This window comes from Gracilinanus agilis, chromosome 5 (assembly GCF_016433145.1).
Source record: "Gracilinanus agilis isolate LMUSP501 chromosome 5, AgileGrace, whole genome shotgun sequence".
Classification (NCBI taxonomy): domain Eukaryota; kingdom Metazoa; phylum Chordata; class Mammalia; order Didelphimorphia; family Didelphidae; genus Gracilinanus; species Gracilinanus agilis.
The window spans coordinates 137,600,854-137,624,148 of record NC_058134.1 but is presented as its reverse complement, the minus strand read 5'-3'; the positions used below and the strand labels follow the sequence as shown (position 1 = coordinate 137,624,148).

The 23,295-nt window shown below is 37.3% G+C and overlaps 1 protein-coding gene across 2 annotated transcripts in view; it reads left to right on the top strand.

The window, feature by feature from the left end:
- The window catches only part of ST7 (suppression of tumorigenicity 7), a 330,306-nt gene that overhangs the window by 282,189 nt on the left and 24,822 nt on the right, over positions 1-23,295 (top strand). For both annotated transcript variants that reach the window (XM_044679523.1, XM_044679522.1), the window contains exon 12: positions 23,120-23,270. In XM_044679523.1, coding sequence (XP_044535458.1) covers positions 23,120-23,270 — 151 coding nt within the window. The remainder of the gene's footprint in view (positions 1-23,119; positions 23,271-23,295) is intronic.

The window sequence follows — 23,295 nt, the reverse complement described above, 5'->3', positions numbered from 1 at the left end:
ATAAATTTCCCCCTGAGTACTGCCTTAGCTGCATCCCACAGAGTTTGGTAGGATGTCTCATCATTGTCATGCTCTTCAATGAAATTATTGATTGTTTCTTTGATTTCTTCTTTAACTGGTTTTGGAGAATCATATTATTTAATTTCCAATTTGTTTTTGATTTGCCTGACCAGGTACCCTTACTAATTATTGATTTTATTGCATTATGATCTGAGAAGGTTACATTTATTATTTTTGCTCTTTTGCATTTGTTAGCAATGTTTCTATGCCCTATTACATGGTCAGTCTTTGTGAATGTACCATGTACAGCTGAAAAGAAGTTGTATTCCTTTTTGTCCCTATTCATTTTTCTCCATATAGCTATTAAATCTAATTTTTCTAGGATTTCATTCACCTCTCTTATGTCTTTCTTATTTATTTTTTGGTTTGATTTATCTAGATCTGAAAGAGGGATATTTAGATCTCTCACTAGTATGGTTTTACTATCTATTTCCTTCTTGAGCTCTGCCAGTTTCTCCTTTAGGAATTTGGATGCTATACCATTTGGTGCATACATATTGAGTACTGTTATTTCCTCATTGTCTATACTGCCTTTTATCAGGATGTAATTACCTTCCCTGTCTCATTTAAGTAGATCTATTTTTACTTTGTCTTTGTCAGAAATCATGATCACCACTCCTGCCTTCTTTTTCTCATTTGAAGCCCAAAAGATTTTGCTCTAGCCCTTGACCTTAAACCTGTGTATTGTAATGGAGGGTTGGAGGGATGTTAACTATAATTATTTGTGGGTTCACACTGGGGTGGGAGAGACAGGAATGTCAGAAAGGGACCCACAAGTAGGGAGACTAAAGTTTAACAGCAAAGGGGTGTCTGTTACTGAATTGGCTGTTAGGTCCAACTGCCACTCTGAAGCACCAAGACTAGGCCTATGGAGACCAGCAAAGTAAAGGCAAGAGTTTATAAGTTAAGGCAACACATTTAATCAAGGACAAACTAAGATTAAGGATGGGAATAGGGTTTACTACACTTAAAAGGTAAGGGCAAACCACAGGGGCAGGATAAGGACTTGACTACACTAAACTAAGACCTAAGCCAGGCAGGGCCCAGATAATAACAGGACTGGAATGGGAATCCTCACAGTAGAGTCCAGAGATGTTTTCAGGATGCCAGGAACCAACTCCTCCAGAACCGGTAGTCCAAAGCAGCCCAGTAGGGAGAGGAGCCTGCAAGCTGTCCACCAGATCACAGATCACTCCCTGCTGTTGTGCAGGATAGATGACCTCTGCTTCCAACCTTCACCACACTCCAGGATCCCAGGGAATCAGAGTGCAACTCCACAAGCTCTGAGGTCTCCCAGGGAATTAGTTAACTGCTTATAACTCCCACCATGGAGTCCTTCTCAGAGAGTGCAAGCCACTTCTTGCTTCCCCATTCCCTGTGGAATTCTCCAGCCCTTCCTGCTAGGTCCACATTAACTATATATAAACTAATACCTAAATAATCCTCACAACAGTCCCCCCCCTTTGCACAAAGCCAAAATTAACAAAATTTTGGTATTTGTGCACTACAAACTAAACTAAAATTCTAATCCAAAATAACAAACAACCTACACTAATTCTATTCTATCTAACACTATCCTACTCTACTCTACACTAAGGATTTCAACAAGGAAAGGTAAAGGATAAATACATTGAACAGTTACATAGTTCAAAGCACAAAGCAACAAGTAACAATGCAAAATTTCCCAACAAAATCAACAGCAAATATGAAATATTAACACAAAAGTCAAAACGAACATCAAACACAACTCCTATTCTAATACAGAAATATCCTGCCAACTAATAAATGCAAAGAATTTTGAAAAATACATTTTAACACAACATTGCATAAGTCTTTACATAAAAATTAAAACATTAAACTCCCTTATGCAAATTACATTTGAATGTTTGCAACTCGATTATATCAAAGTATTCACAGAATTTACATTTATACACATATACATATGATTCATACAATATATACATAATATATATGTATGACATACATATATATGTACATATAACATATACATATGCATACCCTTTACATATATACAATACTTGCACTATAATACAATTTACAATATACACATACTATTTACACAACTATTTATATTATTTGGTGATATGTGATCTATAGTATGTTATATGTTCTTCATGCAATGCAATTTTGTTATGTTTGTTGTATTTGCACTTTAATGTACATTAGTACTATATTATATCCTCTAATCTAATCTAATACTATTCCTAAACTATTCTAAACTATCCCTAAAGTATTAGTATATTAGTCTAGCTATATCTACCTAACTAACTAGCTAATCTTTGTTAATAACTAACTATCCTTTGTTAGTACTTACTTATCCTATAGCCAATTCTAATTTTGTTAGTATTTGTACATTGTTTCATTCCATAAAGAACACAATGTATCCTAACATGTTTATGTCATATGTATCTGATTTGTTATGTTGTTTCTTTGCTATATCATGTTGCAACATGTTACTGATGGATGCATGATATCTACCAAAACTCCAGATCTCCTGCAGATCTCCTTTCTTATGATGTTCCATTCCTCAAGGAAATCTCCTTTTCTCTCCGTTTTTCCTCTTCTCCTCTTCTCCATTGAAGTTCTTGATAGTTTTATGTGCAATGTTGGATGCATATGAGTATGTAGTGATACTATTTACATTACCCAAAATACTTCCAAACCATTCATCCAAATTGCCCATGATTAATCCTCTTCTTTAAGAAAATCCTTGAAAATGAAGTTTTATCAGTTCAATTCATAAGTTCATCAGTCTTAATACAAAGTCCATAAATCCTGAATCCTCTTCATCCATGTCCTCTTCCATCCAAATGTCTTCTTCTGCTGGAATGGTCCTCTCCTTACTGAACATTCTGACTGCAGACTCTCATTGACTGAAGATCTCAAATTACACAATTTCTTCTTCCTCCTCCTCCTCCTTCTCCTCCTCCTCCTTCTCCTCCTCCTCCTTCTCCTCCTCTTCCTCCTTCATCTCATTCTCCTCCTCCATCTCATTCTCCTCCTTCTCCTCCTCCCCCTTCTCCTCCTCCTCTCTACATTTCCATTATCTATACCACGTGCTAATTTAAGATACAAAAAATGATACCACGAATCTCTACCTAAAACTTTTACAGAAGATGGTGAAACCAATACAACTGTATAAGGACCTACCCAATTTTGTTCTGTTGCCAATGTTTTGGCAAAATTTTTCACATAGACCATATCACCTGGTTGAAAATTATGAAGAGAATAATCCAGTGGGCCAGATTGAATTAATACTCCCATATCTTGTAATTCTCTTAGCCTCTGCTGTAAAGCACTTAAATATGAATCAATTTGGCACTCACCTCCTAAGAGTGATGCATAAACAGCCTTACAAGTTTTTGCTTGCAGTGGAGCATGTCCAAAGAGCATCTCATACAATGATATATGCAGATCTGCTCTTGGCCTTGTATGTAGGTAAAACAAAGCTATGGAAAGAATCTCTGGACATTTGAGATGAGTTTCAGCCCAGAGTTTCCCAACCATAGTCTTGAGTTCCCTATTCATACGCTCTACTTGACCTGAACTCTGTGGGTGATAAGGAACATGATATTTAGGTGTTATTCCTAGATTCTCATAGATTTTTTAAGGATATCCTGAGTGAAATGAGATCTCTTATCTGAATCTATGGTTAAAGGTACACAAACCTAGGCACAATTTCCTTAAGTAACACTTTCACCACAAAACTAGCTGTGTTGGTATTTGATGGGAAAGCTTCAGGCCATTTAGTTAGTCTATGAACTATCACAAGACAATACTTGTGTCTTCCAGCTTTAGGCATACAGATATAATCAATCTGTAAACTCTCAAATGGACAATATGCTAAAGGCCTACCACCCAAACCTTTCTTTCTGAATGCACTTTGATTGAACTTTTGGCAGACTGAACAACTATTACAGATCTTATTTGCAACAGTACTTATTCCAGGAGCAACCCATTGTCTCTTGATGGAATCCACAACAGCTTGTGTACCAAAATGACCTTTTGTGTGGATGGCTTGACAAAATAGGTATACAAATCTTTTGGTAACAATGGTCTTCCTGTATCAGTAATCCATATCCCATGTTCTTTCCTAGCTCCAAATTTATCCTTCCATTTCTCAATATCTGAGTCTACATAAGCTTTCTCTAGATCATCAGAATCAATAGATGTTAAAATCATCACATAAATTGGAGCATTCTGGGCTGCATACTTCGCAGTGATATCAGCTCTGTGATTTCCTTTAGAGACTGAATCTCTACCAAGAGTATGACCCTGACAATGAATTACTGCCAGCTGCTTTGGCTTTTGGATTGCTTCTAACAACTCAGTTATTATTCCTGCATGAGCTATTGGTTTTCCCGATGCAGTAATAAAACCTCGTTTCCAGATTGTTCCTGTTGCATGGCAAAGAGAAAATGCATACCAAGTGTCCGTGTAAATATTTACACTTTTACCTTCAGCTAGAAGACATGCTTGCTTCAATGCCACTAATTCCGCACCCTGAGCACTAAGATTACTAGATAATGAGCCATACCACATTGTCTCAAATTCTGTGACAACTGCAGCACCAGTACATCTAATTCCATCACATAAATATGATGAGCCATCTGTGAATAACTCCAAGTCTGGATTTTCGAGTGGAGTGTCTTTTAAATCTATCCTAGGCATATCCACAAGAACTAATACCTCAACACATTCATGCAATGGCTCACCGTTCTTAGGTAAATCAGGAAGAAGAGTAGCTGGATTAAGTATGCTACATCTCTTCAACTGAATGTTCTCATTACCTAAGAGAATAATTTCATACTTAGATATTCGTTGGTCTGAGTATGCTTGAGTACGAAACTTCTTCATTAGTGCTTCTATCTGATGTGAACAATAGACCGTTAAAGGACATCCCAAAACTGGATCAGCTGACTTCTGAACTAACACAGCCACTGCTGCTACCCCCCTTAGACAGGGTACTGTCCTCGCAGCTATTGGATCTAATTGACAGCTTTAATACCCAGTTGGACAATAACTTTGTCCAAGAGTCTGTGTCAATACACCAGGAGCTATACCTTTCGTTTTGTTGACAAACAGCTGAAAAGGTTTCTCATAGTCTGGGATTCCTAACACAGGTGCAGATAAAATGGCTTCTTTCAGCTTATCTAAGGTTAAGTGATGTTCAGACTTTAGTTTCAGAGGTTCTGGTTCTGTATTCCTGGTCAGATCTGTCAAACACTTAGTGATGTCACTATATCCAGGAATCTATTGTCTACAGAAACCAGTAGTTCCAAGAATAGCTCTAAGTTGTTTCTTAGTTTTAGGTGCACTCAATTTCTGTATGTCAGCTATTCTCTTTTGTGTAATACTTCTGGAACCCTATGACAACATGAAACCGAGATATTGCACCCGGGGCAAAACGAATTGTAATTTTGCCCTGGGGATTTTATATCCTCATTTATATAATTCAATCAAAAGAATCTTGCTATCCTTAAGACATACCTTTGCATTTGGGGATGCCAAAAGAATATCATCCACAAAATGCACCATTTTACTCTCTTTAACTTTAATCATTTTTCAGATCTTGATTTAGAATTTGAGAGAACTGGGAAGGTGAGTCGGTATACCCCTGTGAGAGACAAGTCCACGTCCATGGGTCTTCTCCCAAGTGAAAGCAAAGATCTTTTGAGAATCCTCATGAATTGATATTGAGAAAAACACAGAACATAAATCTACCACTGAACCACCCATGCTTTATATATAAACGAACACCTAAATAATCCTCACAACAGTATGTCCATCTGCCTCAAATGTGTTTCTTGTAGACAACATATGGTAGGATTTTGGTTTCTAATCCACTCTGCTATTTGCTTCCGTTTTATGGGCAAGTTCATCCCTTTCACATTCAGAGTTATGATTATCAGCTGTGTATTCCCCAACATTTTGATATCCTCTCCTAGTTCTTCCCCTTCTTACTCTATTTCCTTTTTAAACCAGTAGTTTGTTTTAGACCAGTCCCCCTTGTCCCCTCCCTTGATTTACTTCCCTTTCTACCCCCTCCCTTATTATTCCCCTCTTTTTATTTTTTAAGGCCTAATGAATTCCCTCCCCCCTCTCCTCCCTTCCCTTTTTTGACCTCCCAACTCCCCTGCTCCTCTTGATTAATCCCTTCTGACTTTCTCAGTAGGGTTAGATAGAGTTCTATATCCCAATGGATATAGCTATTCTTCCCTCTCAGGGTTAATTCCACTGAGAATAAGGTTTAAATATTACCTCTTAATGCTCTCTTCTTCTTCTTATAATAGTATTCATCCCCTCCCCTTCCCATGCCCTCTTTGTGTGTAATAGAATATCCTATTTTTCTTATTCATTCAAGTTTCTCTTGGTGCCATCTACTATTCACCCTCTCTTCCCCCCTCCCCATCTCATCTTAAACCATTTAGTGCTCCAACCTCTCCCTGTGAATAATTTTTCTAATTACTATAATAGTGAATACAGTTTTTGAAGATTACACCTAATATTTCTCCATATAAGAATACAAATAATTTGATCTTATTAGAGCCCTTAAAGAGGCAAATTTAAACATAAGAGTTTTCTTTCTCCTCTGTTTCTTATTTACCTTTTCATGTTTCTCTTGGTTTTTGTGGTTGGATATCGAACTTTCCATTTAGTCCTTGTCTTTTCTGTGCAAATACTTGGAAATCTTCTATCTTGTTGAATGCCCATACTTTCCCCTGGAAGCATATAGTCAGTTTTGATGGGTAGGTGATCCTTGGTTTTAGACTCAGTTCTCTTGCCTTCCTGAATATCATATTCTAAGCCTTGTGGTCTCTTAGTGTGGAGGCTGCCAGATCCTGTGTGATCCTGATTGGTGCTCCTTGATATCTGAATTGTCTCTTTCTGGCTTCTTGTAAATTTTTTTTAACTTGGAAGCTCTTGAATTTGGCTATTATATTCCTGGGGGTTGTCTTTTCAGGGTTTAGTGTAGAGGGTAATCTATGGATCCTTTCAATGTCTATATTGCCCTCTTGTTGTAGAACTTCAGGGCAGTTTTGCTGAATAATTTCTTTTAGTATGGAGTCCAAATTTCTATTAATTTCTGCTTTTTCAGGAAGATCAATGATCCTCAGATTGTCTCTTCTAGACCAGTTTTCTTGATCTGTCAATTTCTCAGTGAGATACTTCATGTTTCCTTCTATTTTATCAGTCTTTTGACTTTGCATTATTTGTTCTTGCTGTCTTGAGAGATCATTGGCTTCTACTTGCCCAATTCTGGTCTTTAGAGACTGGTTTTCTGCTATAACCTTTTGATTTTCCTTTTCAATTTGGTCTATCCTATTTTCTAGCTGTTTGATTTTGGCCTCTAATTCGCTTATCAATTCTTTTGATTTGGGGGGCATCTTTCTCCAATTCAGAGTTTGTTTTTTATCCTGTTAATTTCCTTTTAAGCTATTTCCCCCTTTTCTTGACAAATCTCTTCCATATTTCTCATGATCTCAGATTTTAACTCTTCAAGAGCTTGTGACCAATTTTCATTTTTGGGGGAAGGTTTAGATATGGCTACTTGTTTGTTCTCCTCTGCTGTTTGCTCTGTTGTCTAGATTTTTTCTGTTTAAAAGTTGTTGAGTGTTAAAGATTTCTTCTTGATCTTTCTTTTTTGGGGTTCTTGTGACTGGCTTGCCATTGTTAGCCAGGTGCCCTCTCAGCTTTAACCTCACGCCCAGGGTTTGTCTGCACTCTTTAGGCTCCTGAGGGCTCAGGTCTAGTTGTTCTCAGGGTCAAGCCTCCTGGTGGTCGTCTTGCTTGTTCCTCTGCCTGAAGCTCCTTTAACAGTCTCAGGGTGCTGCTTCCACAGTCATGCACCCCTCTGCACTGGGTCCCCACCCAAGGTCCATGCCTGGGCTCAGTCTTTGTCTGCGCCTGAGTCCACACCTGAGCTCAAGGTCTGTGTTCAAAGTATGGTTCTTTAGGCTCTTGGGGTCTTAAGTCTTGCTGCTCACAGGAGCAGGCCGTGGTGACCCCAGGTAGCTGCCAAGAACTTAATGAGTGCCCCAGACTTGCTCTAACTCTTGTGAACTGGCTTTGGCACTGTAGGTGGTGTGGGGGACAAGGGATTGCTCAACTCACTTTTTAGTGAGAGCTATTTCACCCCTTTATAGCAATGAAGTGCCCCAATCCCATGTACTTTCAATGCTGCGCCCTATTGTGGGGTCCCTTCATTCGTTCATCTGGATTTGTTTTTATGTCTTCTTGAGGAGTCCTAGATGTGTTGGTTAGGAGAGGTTAAGCAGCTGCTTTTTACTCTGCTGCCATCTTAACCCGGAACTCAGAAGGTAACTAAGCACTTTTTTATGCCTTTCCTTATGCTCAAAATAAATTCTCTTGGCCCATTGTTGTTGTTGTTTTCTTCCTACAACTTCTAGCTTACATGCCTAACTTCCTAGAAGCCTTTCCTGTCTATGTCCTTCACAATTACCCCCACCCTAAATAAAAGTGGCTTATCCTCAAATTTCTTATAGTACTTTACCTGGGCTTTTCCTTTGTACCAAACATACTTGTTTTCAGCTATAAGAGATAGAGAGCTGAAGTTGCAAACAGTTCCTTGGATGTTTACTAGCTGAGAAATCATAGTTAAATCAGTTAAACATTATGATACTTAGTTTCCTTACCTGTAAAATGGGACTGATGATTCCTGTGATACTGCCTTATGGAGTTGTTTTGATCAATGGTCCCTAAAGTGGAAATTGTAGCTTGAACCCATGCGTATGATCAGCCAATTGGAGGATAAGAAGATAGATCACACACCACTCTCCCAAGATTACTAATTATGGAGCTTGTCTCCAACACAAACACATGTGTCTGATGCCCCACTGCCCATCCAATTTCACTACATTGATGTCATCATATGTTCCTCACCCCATCTCACTCCCCCTCTGTTAAAGCTTATCTTATCGTCTTCTACAAAACCTTGGATGTCTGTTCTTTTCTCTCTCAAGCCATCACCCTAGTCCAGGACTTTATAACTTTCTCGACTATACTATTTAAATAGCCTTCTAATTGGTTTCCCTTCCTGAAGTCCCTTTTATTGAATTGTTCCTGTTCACACAGTTATGAAAGCGATTTTCTCAAAGGACAGATCTTACCCTATCACTCCTATAGTCAACAAAGTCAATGGCACTTTATTGACACTTGAATCAAATATTATTTCATTTTTGTCTCATCCTTTTTTAATTTATATTTTTATAAGATTTATAGCATGAATAAATATTAGTGTGCTAGTATATGTATATGATTTATAAATTAGTAAATATGCACATTGGAGGCCCATGCTCATTTTTTTTACTGATAGCTGTACACAATCATAAAGGTTTAGAAGTCACAAATCAGAGGATTAAATGAGAAAATGTGAATGAAGTTCTTTTTTAAAAAATCAACTGCTTCCTTGAGATCTATGTTATCTCTACATATTTATATTCACATTGCCAAACAAAGAATTCAGTATATAATAAAAACTTAATGTTTATTAAATGGAATTGAGTTAAATTATATTTTTCTTGGGGAATAAAGAATGCCAATTCCTTTTTTTATAGAAGATGCCAATTCCTCCGCAATTATAAATTAGATAAAAACATTTCATCAAAATCTGGTTAATTTAACATCTCACCTTCAGTTCCATCAGAATCATTTTCAGAATGAGCAACTAACTTATTTAAATTCTCCAGGAACATGTGGATATAGTATGGAATTATATATCATCCTTTCCCTTGACAGGGGACAGTTGAGGTCTTTCAATTCATGTTTGTCATAGCTGACATTCAAAAGATTATTTTAGTCTGGCTCTTTTCACTTGAATTTATGCCACCATAGTGCTTCTTGAGGATTATTCAGCGAGGCATAGAGATGGCTGTTTATAGATTAGGCTGTTAATTATGAAGAATACTATCTTCTGATCTCTCTATCTTTTCTCATGAAGAAAAATCTTTCCAGACTCATCAGAAGCATCACTGTGACCCACTTTTGCTGGTATACTTGGAAATTAGTTATGCTTTGAAAAGAAATTTAGAATCCATCTCTAATGCCTTTGAAGTTCTACCTAAAAAACTAGGTAAAGCCACAGGTGGTGTTTTCGTGTCTTCTAGCTGATCATCATTAAAATTCAGAGGAGAAAAAACAATATGGGGAATGAAAAGTTGGTTCATGTAGGTGATGCCAAAGGATCAAAGTTGATTTCCTAACCACATGGCCTATGATAGCTGAAGGCTAAATCAGTTCTTGACAAAGAACAAAAAGGAAGGTACTGGGGTGCAATGAAAGTAGTACTAGATTTCAAACCAAAGGGTTAGAATCCTAGCCTCACTATTTATTACTTATGTGAATTTGGACAATTCATTTATGTCTTGGTCCTCGTTTTCCCCAGTAGAAATCTTCTTTTTTGTTTTCTGGTTACAAAGTTTGTGCTCCATTACTCATGGTAGCAAAGTCAGTGATGAGATTTCTTCCTAGATTTCTTCATTTGAAGTCCATTTTCTCCATCAGTATATTTATTCTGGAGTCTCTTTCACTTCTAAGATGTATAATTTGAGTTCCAGCAAGAAAATATAGGGTAGGAAGCATGTGTGAGAAAGACAGAGTCAGAGACATTCAGAGAGAGAACTATAAATTGGAGTCCTAGGGTAAAGAGCAGGAATGAGAGAAATGCCATGTACTAGCTAGAAAGGAGAATAATAGCAGAATTGGTGCCTTCTAGTTCTGGGAAAATTTTTTAAAGAACAATATAGGGAAACATCCTTATGGTTTCAGATTTCTATAAGTGAGGTACATGCTATATAAGATAATAGACAATGTGAAATATAATATTATAGGCCTCACAAAGAATTTAAAAGAATAGATTTCATAGCTGTAATACAGAAAAGGGAGGATATGTCTTGTTAAAAAAAGAGAGAGAAAGATATAATAGAAAGGGTAGTAGTAAATTGATCCGCAGTTTTTTATTGCTAAGTCACTGACAATATAAGAAAAAAACTAATTAGACCTTGTCCTCAAGGATCTTTTCCTCTACATTCTATCCAGGATATAGCTTGTGTGGAAATGAAGTAAATATAATGTATATAAAAAGCAGTTTTAGTGGGGGAAAGGAGAGAGCAGCAAGGGCTTCATTGAAAGGAACTAGATATTATAAGAGACAGTGGTAAGGAAGGAGTACATTTAAGTTACTTAACCTCTTTCTACCTCACTTTCTTCACCTGCAAAATGGGAGTGATGATATTAGCACCCACCTCACAGGGTTGTTGTGAGAATCAAATGAGTTAATATTTGTAAAGTGCTTAGTATATGGTAAGCACTTAAATACTCGTTCCCTTCCTTTCTCCCTCAGTAGTGACAGGTAGATAGAAGATTATGATGGTACTTAATATGTGCCATATCCATAATAAGCACTGGGAATGCAAATCCAAGAAAACAAGACAGTCCCTCCTCTCCAAAAGCTTAAAACCCTGATAGGGGAAGACCACACTTAAAGAACCTTGAACGTTCTGAGGGGTGTGTAGGAAATATCCAGTAGAAGTAGCAGGTAGGAATTTGGTGATGGGAGGCTAAAGCTCTGGAGAAAGACTACGATTAGGCATAGAGATCTGGAAGTTATTTGTATTGAGGAGATAACTAACCACCAGAGTCTTGCTGAGGACCCTCAGGACAGACCCCCAGTTAGGAGGTTATCTTGAAAGTGGGGAGAAGCTGCAGGAGTACCCAGGAGCTATTCACATGCTGCAAAGGGTCAAGAAAGATGAGGATTGGAAAAATGTTTTGACAATTAAGAGATAATTTTGGAAAGAGACATTTCAGTTGAGTGATCAGAGTCCGATGCAAGATGGCAAATGGATTACAAGTGAAGGAGAGAGGCCACTAGGCAGCTTAGTGGATAGAGAGGAGGACCTGGGTTCAGATTTGGCTTCAGACACTTCCTCACTGTGTTGCTCTGGGCAAGTCCCTTAGCTCCCATCGCCTAGCCTTTAGTGCTCTTCTGGTTTAAAAGGTAAGGATTTTTTTAAAAATGAATGAGAGGAGCACAAGGAGAGGCAGTGGATTGAGATAATTTTTTCTAGGTGTTTGAGAAAGGGTAGAAAAATAAAGGATAAAAGGGTAGGAGAGAATATAGTGCAGAGGTTTTGTTTGTTTGCTGGTTTTTTTTAACAATAAGAGAAAAAGTAGGATCAGTTGGAAGACATTAGAGAAGGAATCGGTCTACATGGAGAGGATGAAGATGCGAGCACAAGCAGGAAGATTGAGGTTGCAGTCTGCTAGAGATGATCAGGGATGGAGTCAAGGGCCTGTGCAAAGAGGTTGGCCTTGGCAGGAAGAGGTACCTCATCAGAAACAGGGAAGGATGGAGAGAAAAAGGGAGGACGTCTACAGGTATAGAAAGTGTATGCTTGAATGAAAACTAGACCCTGAGGGTGAAAACACTGTGAAGAGAAAAACATAGAAGTAATAGTTACCATAATTTAAATTAGACTATCCAATCAGATCCAGGTTTGGGCACTATTTTTTCATAAACTCTAAAACTGATAGAGATAAGAGGCAATATAGTCTCACAGATAAGAGAGCCAGCCTCAGGGTTCAGGAAGATGTTCAAGTTCTGCTTCTGAAGGCTACTAGATGTGCGGCTCTCTTTAAGACTATACATTGAAGAGCTTTTTTATTATTCTTAATTTTGTTCATATGTTGCCTACTCACCCCGTCATACTCTTTGTGTGACTTTCAATGCCATTAACTCAGAGATGATCATGTTCCATTACTTAAAAATGTACATCATCAGAAGAATATAGATACTAAAAAAAAGGACAATGCTTGAATTAATTTAAAGACCTTTGTAGCATCCCGAGTACAAATTGGCCTTTCTTCCTCCTTTTCATTTCTGGAACCAAAACATTTTCCATTTGTACTCTTTATCTACCGGTTGTGTGGGTATGTATGTATGTATGTATGTATGTATGTATGTATGTATAAGTATACACAGAGGTGTATGTATAAATATACACAGAGGTGTGTGTGTGTGTATGTGTGTATAAATATACCCAAACGTACATACATTTACATATACACACACACATGCACTAAGGAGTGAGTGCTATAGTTTGTATGTCCAAATGGACATCGCAGTCTAGATGGCAGCCACAGATGTTTCCCTTGGTTCTGGTCCTGCACACACTGTTGGCCAAACTCATATGATTATAGATCTCATCTAGGATGCCCTGCAGTGTTCTAATCATTAATGCAGTCAGGCCAGCATTACCACAGACAGAAGCATCAGAACAGCATAGTGGCATGGAGAGAACTCTGGTTCCCAAGTCACTGCCTCTTACATTTACTCCCTGTGTGGTTTGGGGAAAATTGTGACCTCTCTGGGCCCCACCTGCTTCTTCTGGAAAGTGATAGTCTTTAGGATGGTTAAAGTGATCTTTTCCCTGCATATTTATTTTCCTTACATGGCATTTACAGTTTTCTTCACCATCCTGTTTTCCCACTCTTGGACATGCTTCAGCTTGTTAATCCCCCCAATCTCTCTCCCCTTCCCTTTGTGTGTCTCTCTCTCTTTCCCCCCTTTTATCCCTTCTCTCCCTTTCCCTCTCTTCCTCTCTCTTTTAAAGTCTTACCTTCTGTCTTAGAATTAGTACTAAGTAAATTCCAAAGCAAAAGAGTAGAAAGAGCTAGGCAATTGGAGTTAAGTGACTTGCCTAAGGTCACACAGTTTTGTAAGTGTCTGAGGTCAAATTTAAACCCAAGACCTCCAGTTTCCAGGCCTGGGTCTCTGTCTGTGGAGCCATCAGCTGCCCTTAGCTTTTCTCTTAAAGTGGAGTCTTACCCTCACATAGACAAAAAGAAGAGTTCCTTTGGTACCCTGAGAGGGAATTCTTCTTGGCCAGATACTGGAAGTTATTTTAAATCATTCATAATATTCTCATTGTGTTCTCATTTATATTGCCATTTCTGTTCTATTTTCTCAGATTGTAGATTATTCTCCATATGAGAAAATGAAAGTAAAATGTGATTTTTATACTTCTTGCCATCTGTTAACATTGCACTCTCTATCTCAAGTAGATATTCTTTTAAAATTTAATAGACATTAAGTGTCTACTATGTGATTGGTGCAAAGAATATAAAAAAAAAGAAAAAAATGACATTGTCTCCTGTCTTGAAGGAGCTTACATTCTAGTGGAAACATTTCACGTATCCCTAGTGGCAGCATGATATAATAGAAAGAATATTTGATTTGGAATTTTGATTTTGACCCAAGTTCAAATGCTGGCTTTGACACTCACAGCCTGTGTGATGTTAAAGAAGTCATTTATTCTCTCTGGATCTCAGTTCCCACATTGGTAAAACAAGGAGGGGTGGATGGGTAGATTAAACAGCCTCTATAGTGGTTCCTCTTCTAGGTCTGTGCTTCCTGTTGAGGAAGGTCTGGGTTCTCAAACACATTCACTGGATGCATGGCACTGATCATACTCAGTTTCCTTATCTGTAAAATGAGAGGGTTGGACTCAACAACTTTTAAGGCCCCTTCTAGCTCTAACTTTATGATCCTATGATCAAATAATATCAAGAATTTAAGATGTGAGGGGGACAAAAGCTATTTCCAGACAAAAATGCCTTTTCTATAATTTAGTACAAAAGCTTTTTTTATTTCCTCAATATCTTCCATGCATTCCGAGTTAGTCTACTTCACATTATTCTTGGAGTTCCTCAACAGTCTTTCACATATATTTTTGATTCCATGTTTCTCTATTTTTGATTTTTTTGTATAAAATCTGAGGTTAGTGGAGAGCTGCCTAGGAAGGCACATTGGTTTCTTTTTTTCCCAATGAGGATTAATATGTGGTATCATTCAATTTTATTTCTTGAGAGCAAGATGGAGGCAAAGAGAAGGAAGGAAGAGCAGGTATTCAGCCAGGCTCTGTGCTAAGCACTCTCTAAATAGGATCTCATTTTATCTTCACAACATAGATGCTTATTCCTATTTTACAGTTGAGGCAACTGAGGCATACCTGGTTAAATGATTTGCTCAGAGCAACCCAGCTAATCGATGTCTGAAGTAGGACTTGTATTCTTGCCTTCCTTTAATTGGTATAATGTAACTCGGGCAGATGGACTTCAAAATTAAGTATTGTCTCCATTTTACCAATGAGGAAAGAAGAGAAGTGCCCAGCAAGGACAGAAACGAGGCCTAAATGAATAAATCTTGTGGCAATCCCGCACCCTCGTAGGTCTCTACTGTAAGCACAGAGACACCTTTCAGAATGAATGCCTATGAGAGAAGCTAGCCAATTAAGTTAGCAGTAACGCCAATAAAAAGCCTAATTTTGGACTTCTGAAGAAAACTTTATTCTAGGATTTGTGTAAGTTGGCTAGCATTTAGCACAGCACTCTTAAGAACCAGGCTGGCACATAGTAGGCCCTTAATCAGTGCTTGACTGACCTACTTTTATTAGAGGTTTGGTTTAATTTAGATGTCTGCATGGTGGCTGGCAACACAGAATCACTGACAGTCAAATGTTTAGATACTTTTTCCTAAAACACAAAGACTGAAACTTGAATTTCTTTACCTCTGGTTAGTATTACTAGGAAACATCAAATGCTGTGGCTTATATTTTCTCCTAGAATGTGTTGGTATCCCATTTGCTTTGGCAAGATTTTTTTTTGAAGTGAGATGTAATTTACGGATCCATACAAGACAGTGGTGTATTTCAAATAGATGACTCAGTTACTATACCCATAAATGTGGGAGACAATGAAAAGAAAAATTCAGTGATACCACACTTAGGAGAGGAAAGAGAATTCAGGCTGAGTGTGCCAGGAAAATTTCAGTAAGAGAAAACACTTTTAATAAAGGGGGACAAAGAAGATTATTCATGCAAAGTTTTAAATTTAAATTTAATTTCAATTTTCAAAGAGAGGAGAGAAGGGACTGTAATTCTACTCATGGAATAAAGTCATCACAAATGTATCAGGCTTGTTAAGTTCAGGGAACAAGTAGAAACTACAATTTGACTAGAGTTTTTGAAGAGGAAGAAGCATGAAATATGTTAGGAAAGGTAGACTGAGGACAAATTATCAAGAAACTTAAATGCCAGCTTAAGAAATTTGCATTTATTCTAGACACATTAAAGAGCCAACATATGTCTTTGAGTAGGAGTGGGAGGATTGTTTTATTAGCTATGTGTTGAATAGACTGGAGAGCACAAAAGAATAGAGATAAGGAAGATGAGCTAGGAAGCTATTACAGTTGTCCAAGTCAGAGGTGATGAGGGCCCAAACTATGGTAGTGGGAGTTTGATCCAAAGAAGGTACATGGGTGGGACATTGTGGGGAATCAGCAGGACTTTGGAGACTAATTAGATCTGAGAGGAGAGAGAAGAAGGAATAAAAAGTACCTGAACTGTAGAGCCCAGGGAATGCGAACAGTAGTGCTATCACCAGTGGAAATAATGAAGTTGACAGGGATGTACTTAGGAGGAAAGATAATAAATTCATTTTGGGTCATAATGAGTTTGAGATGCTGTGGGAATATCCACATGAAGATAGATATATAGCAGCCAGCTGAAGATGTGGGTCTGAGGTTCAGGGGAGATATTTTAAGATTCCAGATGTAAATTGGAGAGATACCTGCATTAAGATAGCCATTAAACTCATGGGACTATAAAATAATCATCATGGGAGGGAGTAGAGGATAGAGGAACACATATTTATGGAGAGATGGGAAAAAAGGCTCAAAGTAGACCAAGAAAAGAGTGGTCAAAAAGGTAGAAGAATTAGGAAACAATAGTGGCATAAAAATTCAGAACAGAGAGAATATCTAAAGAAAGAAGGGCATCAAGGCTTTTTAATTCTATAACATGAATGGTTTAACCTAGATAATGATGGTAATATTTCCCTTTAAAGTTTACAAAGAATTTAATATAATTTTCCATTCGATCTTCAGAACAACCCTTTAAGTTTGTTATTTTGGTGATGTTATCCTCATTTTGCAAAGAAGAGAAATGAGACTCAGAGAGATTGTGTGAGATTAGTTGTGTAAGTGGAGAGACTGGGACTGATGAAAAGCTATTATGGTGATAGAGACAGGATTTGGCAACTAAAAGGACATGAAGGATGAGAGAGATGCAGGAGGCCAAGATGACATTACCCTTGATAAAAAAAATAGTTAGTGAAAAAGATGGTGAGTTATATTTTAGATAAAGGAGATATCCACATGGAGATCTAACAAGTAGTTGGTACTGTGAGAATAGTACCCACAAAGAGGATGAGCTCAAGTTGTGTTTCTTCTATTACATCACTGCTGCTCTGTCACCTCTAGATGTTCTCTTTAGATTCCTCCTAGCTTTAGCTTCAATGATCCCATAATTTCTCTCTGAGGATCTGCTTTGTTATTGCTTAAGATAGCAAAGTCAAACTTAGATAGAAATGGGAGCCTCTACACTGTACATCCAGGTCCTTCTGACTACATATCAACTTGGAAAAAACTACTTATCAAATACTTGTTTTTAAAAAAATTTAATTTGTTAAATACTTCCTATTTACATTTTAATCTAGTTCAAGCTGCTCTTGGGAGTGTTGTGAGCCATGCATTTTATAGTTCTATTCTAAGATATACATCTAACATACCCCTGGCTTCTTTCCTTAGATATAATGAGTTGTAAGCTAACATGATCATCATAGGGCAGCTAGGTGGCTCAGTGGATAGAGAACCAGGCCAGGGGTTGGGTAGGTGGGTTCAAATCTGGCCTGAGACACTTCCTAGCTCTGTGACCCTGGGTATATCACTTCACCCCAACTGCCTAGCCCTTACCACTCTTCTGCCTCAATTTAAGGCAGAAGGTCATGGTTTAAAAAAAAAGATACCATGACCATTCATCATTGAAGATTTCTAGCATTTCCTCCTTGCCAACTACTTCCTTGATTATCACAATTAGGTAAAAATTACACCTCTGATCATTTTGCTTATCTTTGGAGAAAGAAAAGTCTTCAGCAAGGAAATCTAAGAATTTATCAGATTCCCTGCTTTTAGCAGAAAAATATTCAACAGATGTCATTTGGGTTGAGATTCTTGTCTTCATCATTGCATTTTACCATAATTTACTACTATAATGAAAAGACCAATCAAATTTAAAATTAATTCATTAGCATTGATAGTCATAGTATAAAGTTAATGTATTTTCCTTTAACTTGTTATAGAATCACAATGTCTTAGTGTTGGAAGATGTTCTGCAGGCCATCTAGTCTGACCTTTAAGCCAATGAATTATCCCTGATAGTCATTTAGCCAGTCATTTCTTAAACACAAATAGTTGTGGGGAGCAAACCATTTCAAAATGCTTAGAATCTTCATCTTAGTTGTAAGTTTTCATTGTAAATGCTCGGTGTCAGAGGGAAAAAAGAGGATCTTGATACAAATACAATTTGAAAAGTTGCTTCTTAATCCTTTAAGAAATACTGTAGTTCAAGAACAGTATTATTTGGGAATCTGAGAGAGAAAATGAGAAGCAAGATGGTGCACCAATAAGTTGGTATGCAGGTCTAGCTGGTAGAAGCCAAATAGTTACTATAGACAGGCAAATAGTATTCTCTGATTTTCAAGCCTCAGTTACTATAATTGATTTCTGCATACTTGTGGATAGGGATCTGCCCTCTTTCATTTACTTTTCTCTTGACATCTAAGATGTGAAATGTTGTTTCATGCTTTTCTAATTTAAATGTTGCACATGTTGAGAGCTGATCGAGCCAGGCATTTTAACTTTAGCCAAAAAATATCACATTGTTGTTATTAGTCTTCATTATCTGGTTAGGGCCAACATTGTGTTTGGAACTATACAGGAATATAAATCTAATTTATAGACATAGCTTAGTTTAGACATAAAATCCATATGATGAGAAGGAAGTTAGGTTTCCATGGTGTGAACTTCCTTTGGTTAGTTTTATAACACCAGTTTTTTGGGCATAGATCCTAAGACTTTTGGGGAGTAATATTTCAGGAAAGGGGTTGGTTACTAGAGACTCAAAAACATTATTTTACAACAATTTTCTGAAATAACTAGGCCTTCCCAAATTTCTGTTTGGACCCCACATTTACATAGACTCCACCCCATTTATCAGGTGCTGGACCCTTTTCTCAAAATATTCTCGTCCTTCAGCACTCTCCAGTTTATTATGCTAAATGAACAGTTCCTTCACCTACAGATTCTTATGAAAATCATAAAAAAGTACTTACTGAATCAAATAAGAACAGAAAGAAGCAAAGCACATTTTATTTTTAATTTAGCTTCTGACTGATTCTTATACATTCTAAATCTAATTTCTTTTTAAATTTGAACAAATGAGCCAATTTCTATTTTCATGTTTGGCCTCAGCTTCTACTCCAATGCTTTATCATAGTATATAACTGACCCTGAGTTCTCAAAAGCAGTGCCAGAATAGTGCATTCTTCAGAATTTCCTACCTATCCAATCTGAACCAGTAAGTATTTATTAATCTCTTCTGTGTGCAAGGCACTGTGCTAGATGCTGGGGATACAAAGAAAAAACAAGAAATAGTCCTTCCACTCAAGCTTACGTTCTATCAGTGGATGTATGAGCTATGCAATTAGACATCCTGCAAGCACCACCCATCCCATCCAGGACTCACAACCACAAGCTAGAGCCCTGTCCCTCAGTCCCTGTTGGCTATAACATGGATGTGGGCAGTACCCCACCCCCATCCCAGACTCTTGGATAGATAGCCATTTGAGAAAGAGCCTGGCTAAGTAACTGGGGCCTTACACAGAAATGTGGCCCACCAGCTGATGAATAAGGTGGGAAGAGAGGGAAGGAGGGAAGAAAGAAGGGGGAAGGATTTATAGAATATCACCTGTCTGCCCTCAGGCATGGTGCTAGGTGCTTCACAATGTTACCTCACTTTGTCTCTGCAACAATCCTGTGAGGCAAGGTTATTATTGTTAGCATGTTCATATTATGATAAAATATTCTTTCTATATTATTATTATGCTATTATTATTGCCCTTTTACAGTTGAGGAAACTGTGGCAGACAGAGCTAAGTATCTTTTGCTTCTGGGAATTATGCTGAAAGGCAGACTCTCCTTCTTACCTTCTCTAAGGTCCTTATTTTACTTACCCCCTCCAAGTTCCAAGTTTTTTCTTTCTCTAATTTTCTTAGAGTTCTTTGTATATTCCTTTTGGTAATATCACATCCTATATGACATGTCATATTAGATTGTAAGTTTCTTGAAGGCAAGAATGGAGTCATTTCTCATCTAGTTAACTCTATCATCTCTCTGAGTGTTTTGGGTTACTTGTTTTCCTTTGGATACTATGAATGGATAATTTCAGCCCTCTGGTCTGTGCAGAACTGCTTTCAGTGTTTTTCTATGTTGTTCTAAGATAAATGTAAAAAACTACACTGATCAAACAGATTTTTTTGAACTTCAGAGAGGCAATGTTAGACAGTAGCTCCTGTGGAAAAAAAAAGATTTGAGTGTTTTAGTGGACTTCAAATTATTCCATTTGAATTAATTGTGTGATGTAGCCTCTAAAGAATTTGTACTTTATTCTATAACAATATGGAGGCACTTGAAGTTTTTGAAGAGGGTATTAATGTAATAAGACATCTGCTTTATAGGAAAATGATTTTGTAAGCTGGGTAGGGGATTTATGAGACAGAAGAGAGACTAGAGAGACCAATTAATTAGAAGCCTATTACAATAGTCCAGACAAGAAATGATGAGGACTTTGAATAAAAATGGTAGTCATTGGGTCATAGAGACAAGTGGGAAAATGTAAAGAAATATATATATAAATGGCATTATAGAACTGATTAAATAGGGGAACAGAAAGGGAAGATTCTAAAAGGAGTTTTAACCTGAGGATAGATTTTTGGGGATCTTTATAGTTGGATGGAAAAATTACTTATTTATTTCAGTATAATTGGACTTCTTTGTAACCCTATATATTTTATTTTATTAATTTAAAAATGTTCATAGTACCCCTAACAGAAAATTTAAAGCTTGGAGAAAACATGAATTTAAGATTGGAGTGAAGATGATGAGTTCCAGTTTGGACATATTAAGTTTAAATGTTTGGGCATTAAGTTTAATTGCCTATGGGAAACCCAAGAAAGATATCCAACAAACTGTTTAGAGAGAGATTATGGTTGGACTTATTGATTTGAGAGTTATCTATCTACATTGTTAATCACACACATAGGAACAGGTAAGATGACCAAAACGAGTCTAGAAAGTGAAAAGACCCAAGAAAGAGCCTTGAGGGACAGATACCACTAATAAGAAAGGAGATGGATGATAATTTAGCAAAGATGACTAAGAACAGTGGTGAGACTGGTAGGTGAAACAGGAGGGATCCATGTCATAGAAATCAAGGGGCAAAGTATATTTGGGAGGAGATTTTATTTAATAGTTTCAAAATAGAGGGATTAAGGAGAATGAGGACAGGGAAAATCCACTGGACCTAATAGCTAGGAAATTATTAATAACCAATGACCAAAAAGTTTCAGTGATTAAAAGTCTAATTATTAGGGTTGAAAGTCCATCTGGAGGTAAGGAAGTGGAGTGTTTATAGATAACCCTCCATGAATTTGGCAAGGAAAGATAGGGAAGATATAGTTTAAGGCAGTGGTGGGCAAACTTTTTAAAGAGGGGGCCAAAGGAAAGGAAATGCTTATCTGTCAGTCTGTTTCTAAGACAACTTTTTAGAAGTTTCATTGTATTGTATCCTACTCATTGTATTCATCAGATTAGGAATCATGTCATGCTGCAGGGATAGAACATTTCAGGGTGCTACCTCTGGCCCACACACTGGTTTAAAGAGATAAGATCAAGAGAAAAGTGGTGGTGGGTTTGGGTGTGTGTGTTTCAATTGTAAGTAAAACCTTATAATTAAAATCTTATTAAAATTATGTAAATTATATATAAATTATCTGTAGGTAGCAGAAGAGAAAGAACCAGTCAGAGTCATGAGCTGAACTAAAGTAAGAAGTGAGCATGGCTTGCATGGGATTTCTTCCAGTAGAGGTTCCGAGATGGAATTTAGCAATCAGAGGAAGAGAACAGATCAGCCTATGGAGAAGCTGATGAGCTAGTTCTTTGTTGCCTTTTAATCCACTAATTGAGATTATGTTAAACAGCACCAGGCCAACATGGCATATTCCTTTGGAGATGTCCTGCTATTCACATAAAACAACTAAGTCTTTGAATCACTGAAAAGGAAAAAAAAAAGAAGAAGAGAAGGAACCAGTAGAGTAGGACATATTGAAGATGAGAGAAGAGGTGATTGAAAAATCAAGCTCTCAGAGAAAAAAAAATGATTAAACCTAGAGCAAAAGTAGAAGGATCTACTTTGACAGTTTGAAGAATCATCTCTTTCCTCTGAGACTGGAGCAAAGGAGAATAGAATGGATAATAGGATTTTTGATGTTCTCCATTTTCCCAATAAAGCAGGATATGAGATTATCTGCTGAAAGACAAGGAGACTAGATGGAATCAGCAGGAGTAGTGATAAACTCAGTTTAGATTAGATAAAATTACCACATTCTTCTCCTTGCCAGATCTATGTGGTTAACATCAATTGCTGTCCTGTTCAGTCTAAGTCTCTTTAAAATGGTTAGTTTTGTCTTATGATGCTTAAGTTTACATATGGCCATTTTACATATTTTATCATGGATATAAGATTAAATATGTACCTATAATTGCATCCAAACTTAATCTCTCTTTATAGTGGCTAATTATTATTTTGATCAGAGAATCTATGACTGAAATTCTCTCTGGCCCCCACTATAGGAGACTTGTACAACATTAACCATCTGTCAGTAAGCTTTAGAAAGGTTGGATGTTTCAATAATTGCCTTCAAATGTTCTAATGAGATTTCAGGTTTGATGAAATACTTGTGAATAGTACTTTAGGGAAATAGATCTTTCTGTGTACATTGTTGAATTCCAAATTGCTGTATATTAACACATCTGTCTCTTGCCCCCCTTTTTTTATTTCAGTACCTACTAGAAATGAAAAGCTTAATCCTACCCCCAGAACATATTCTGAAGAGAGGCGACAGTGAAGCAATAGCCTATGCTTTCTTTCATCTTCAGCACTGGAAGAGGGTAGAGGGGGCTTTGAATCTTTTACATTGTACGTGGGAAGGCAGTAAGTAATATTCTTTCTTTGAAAC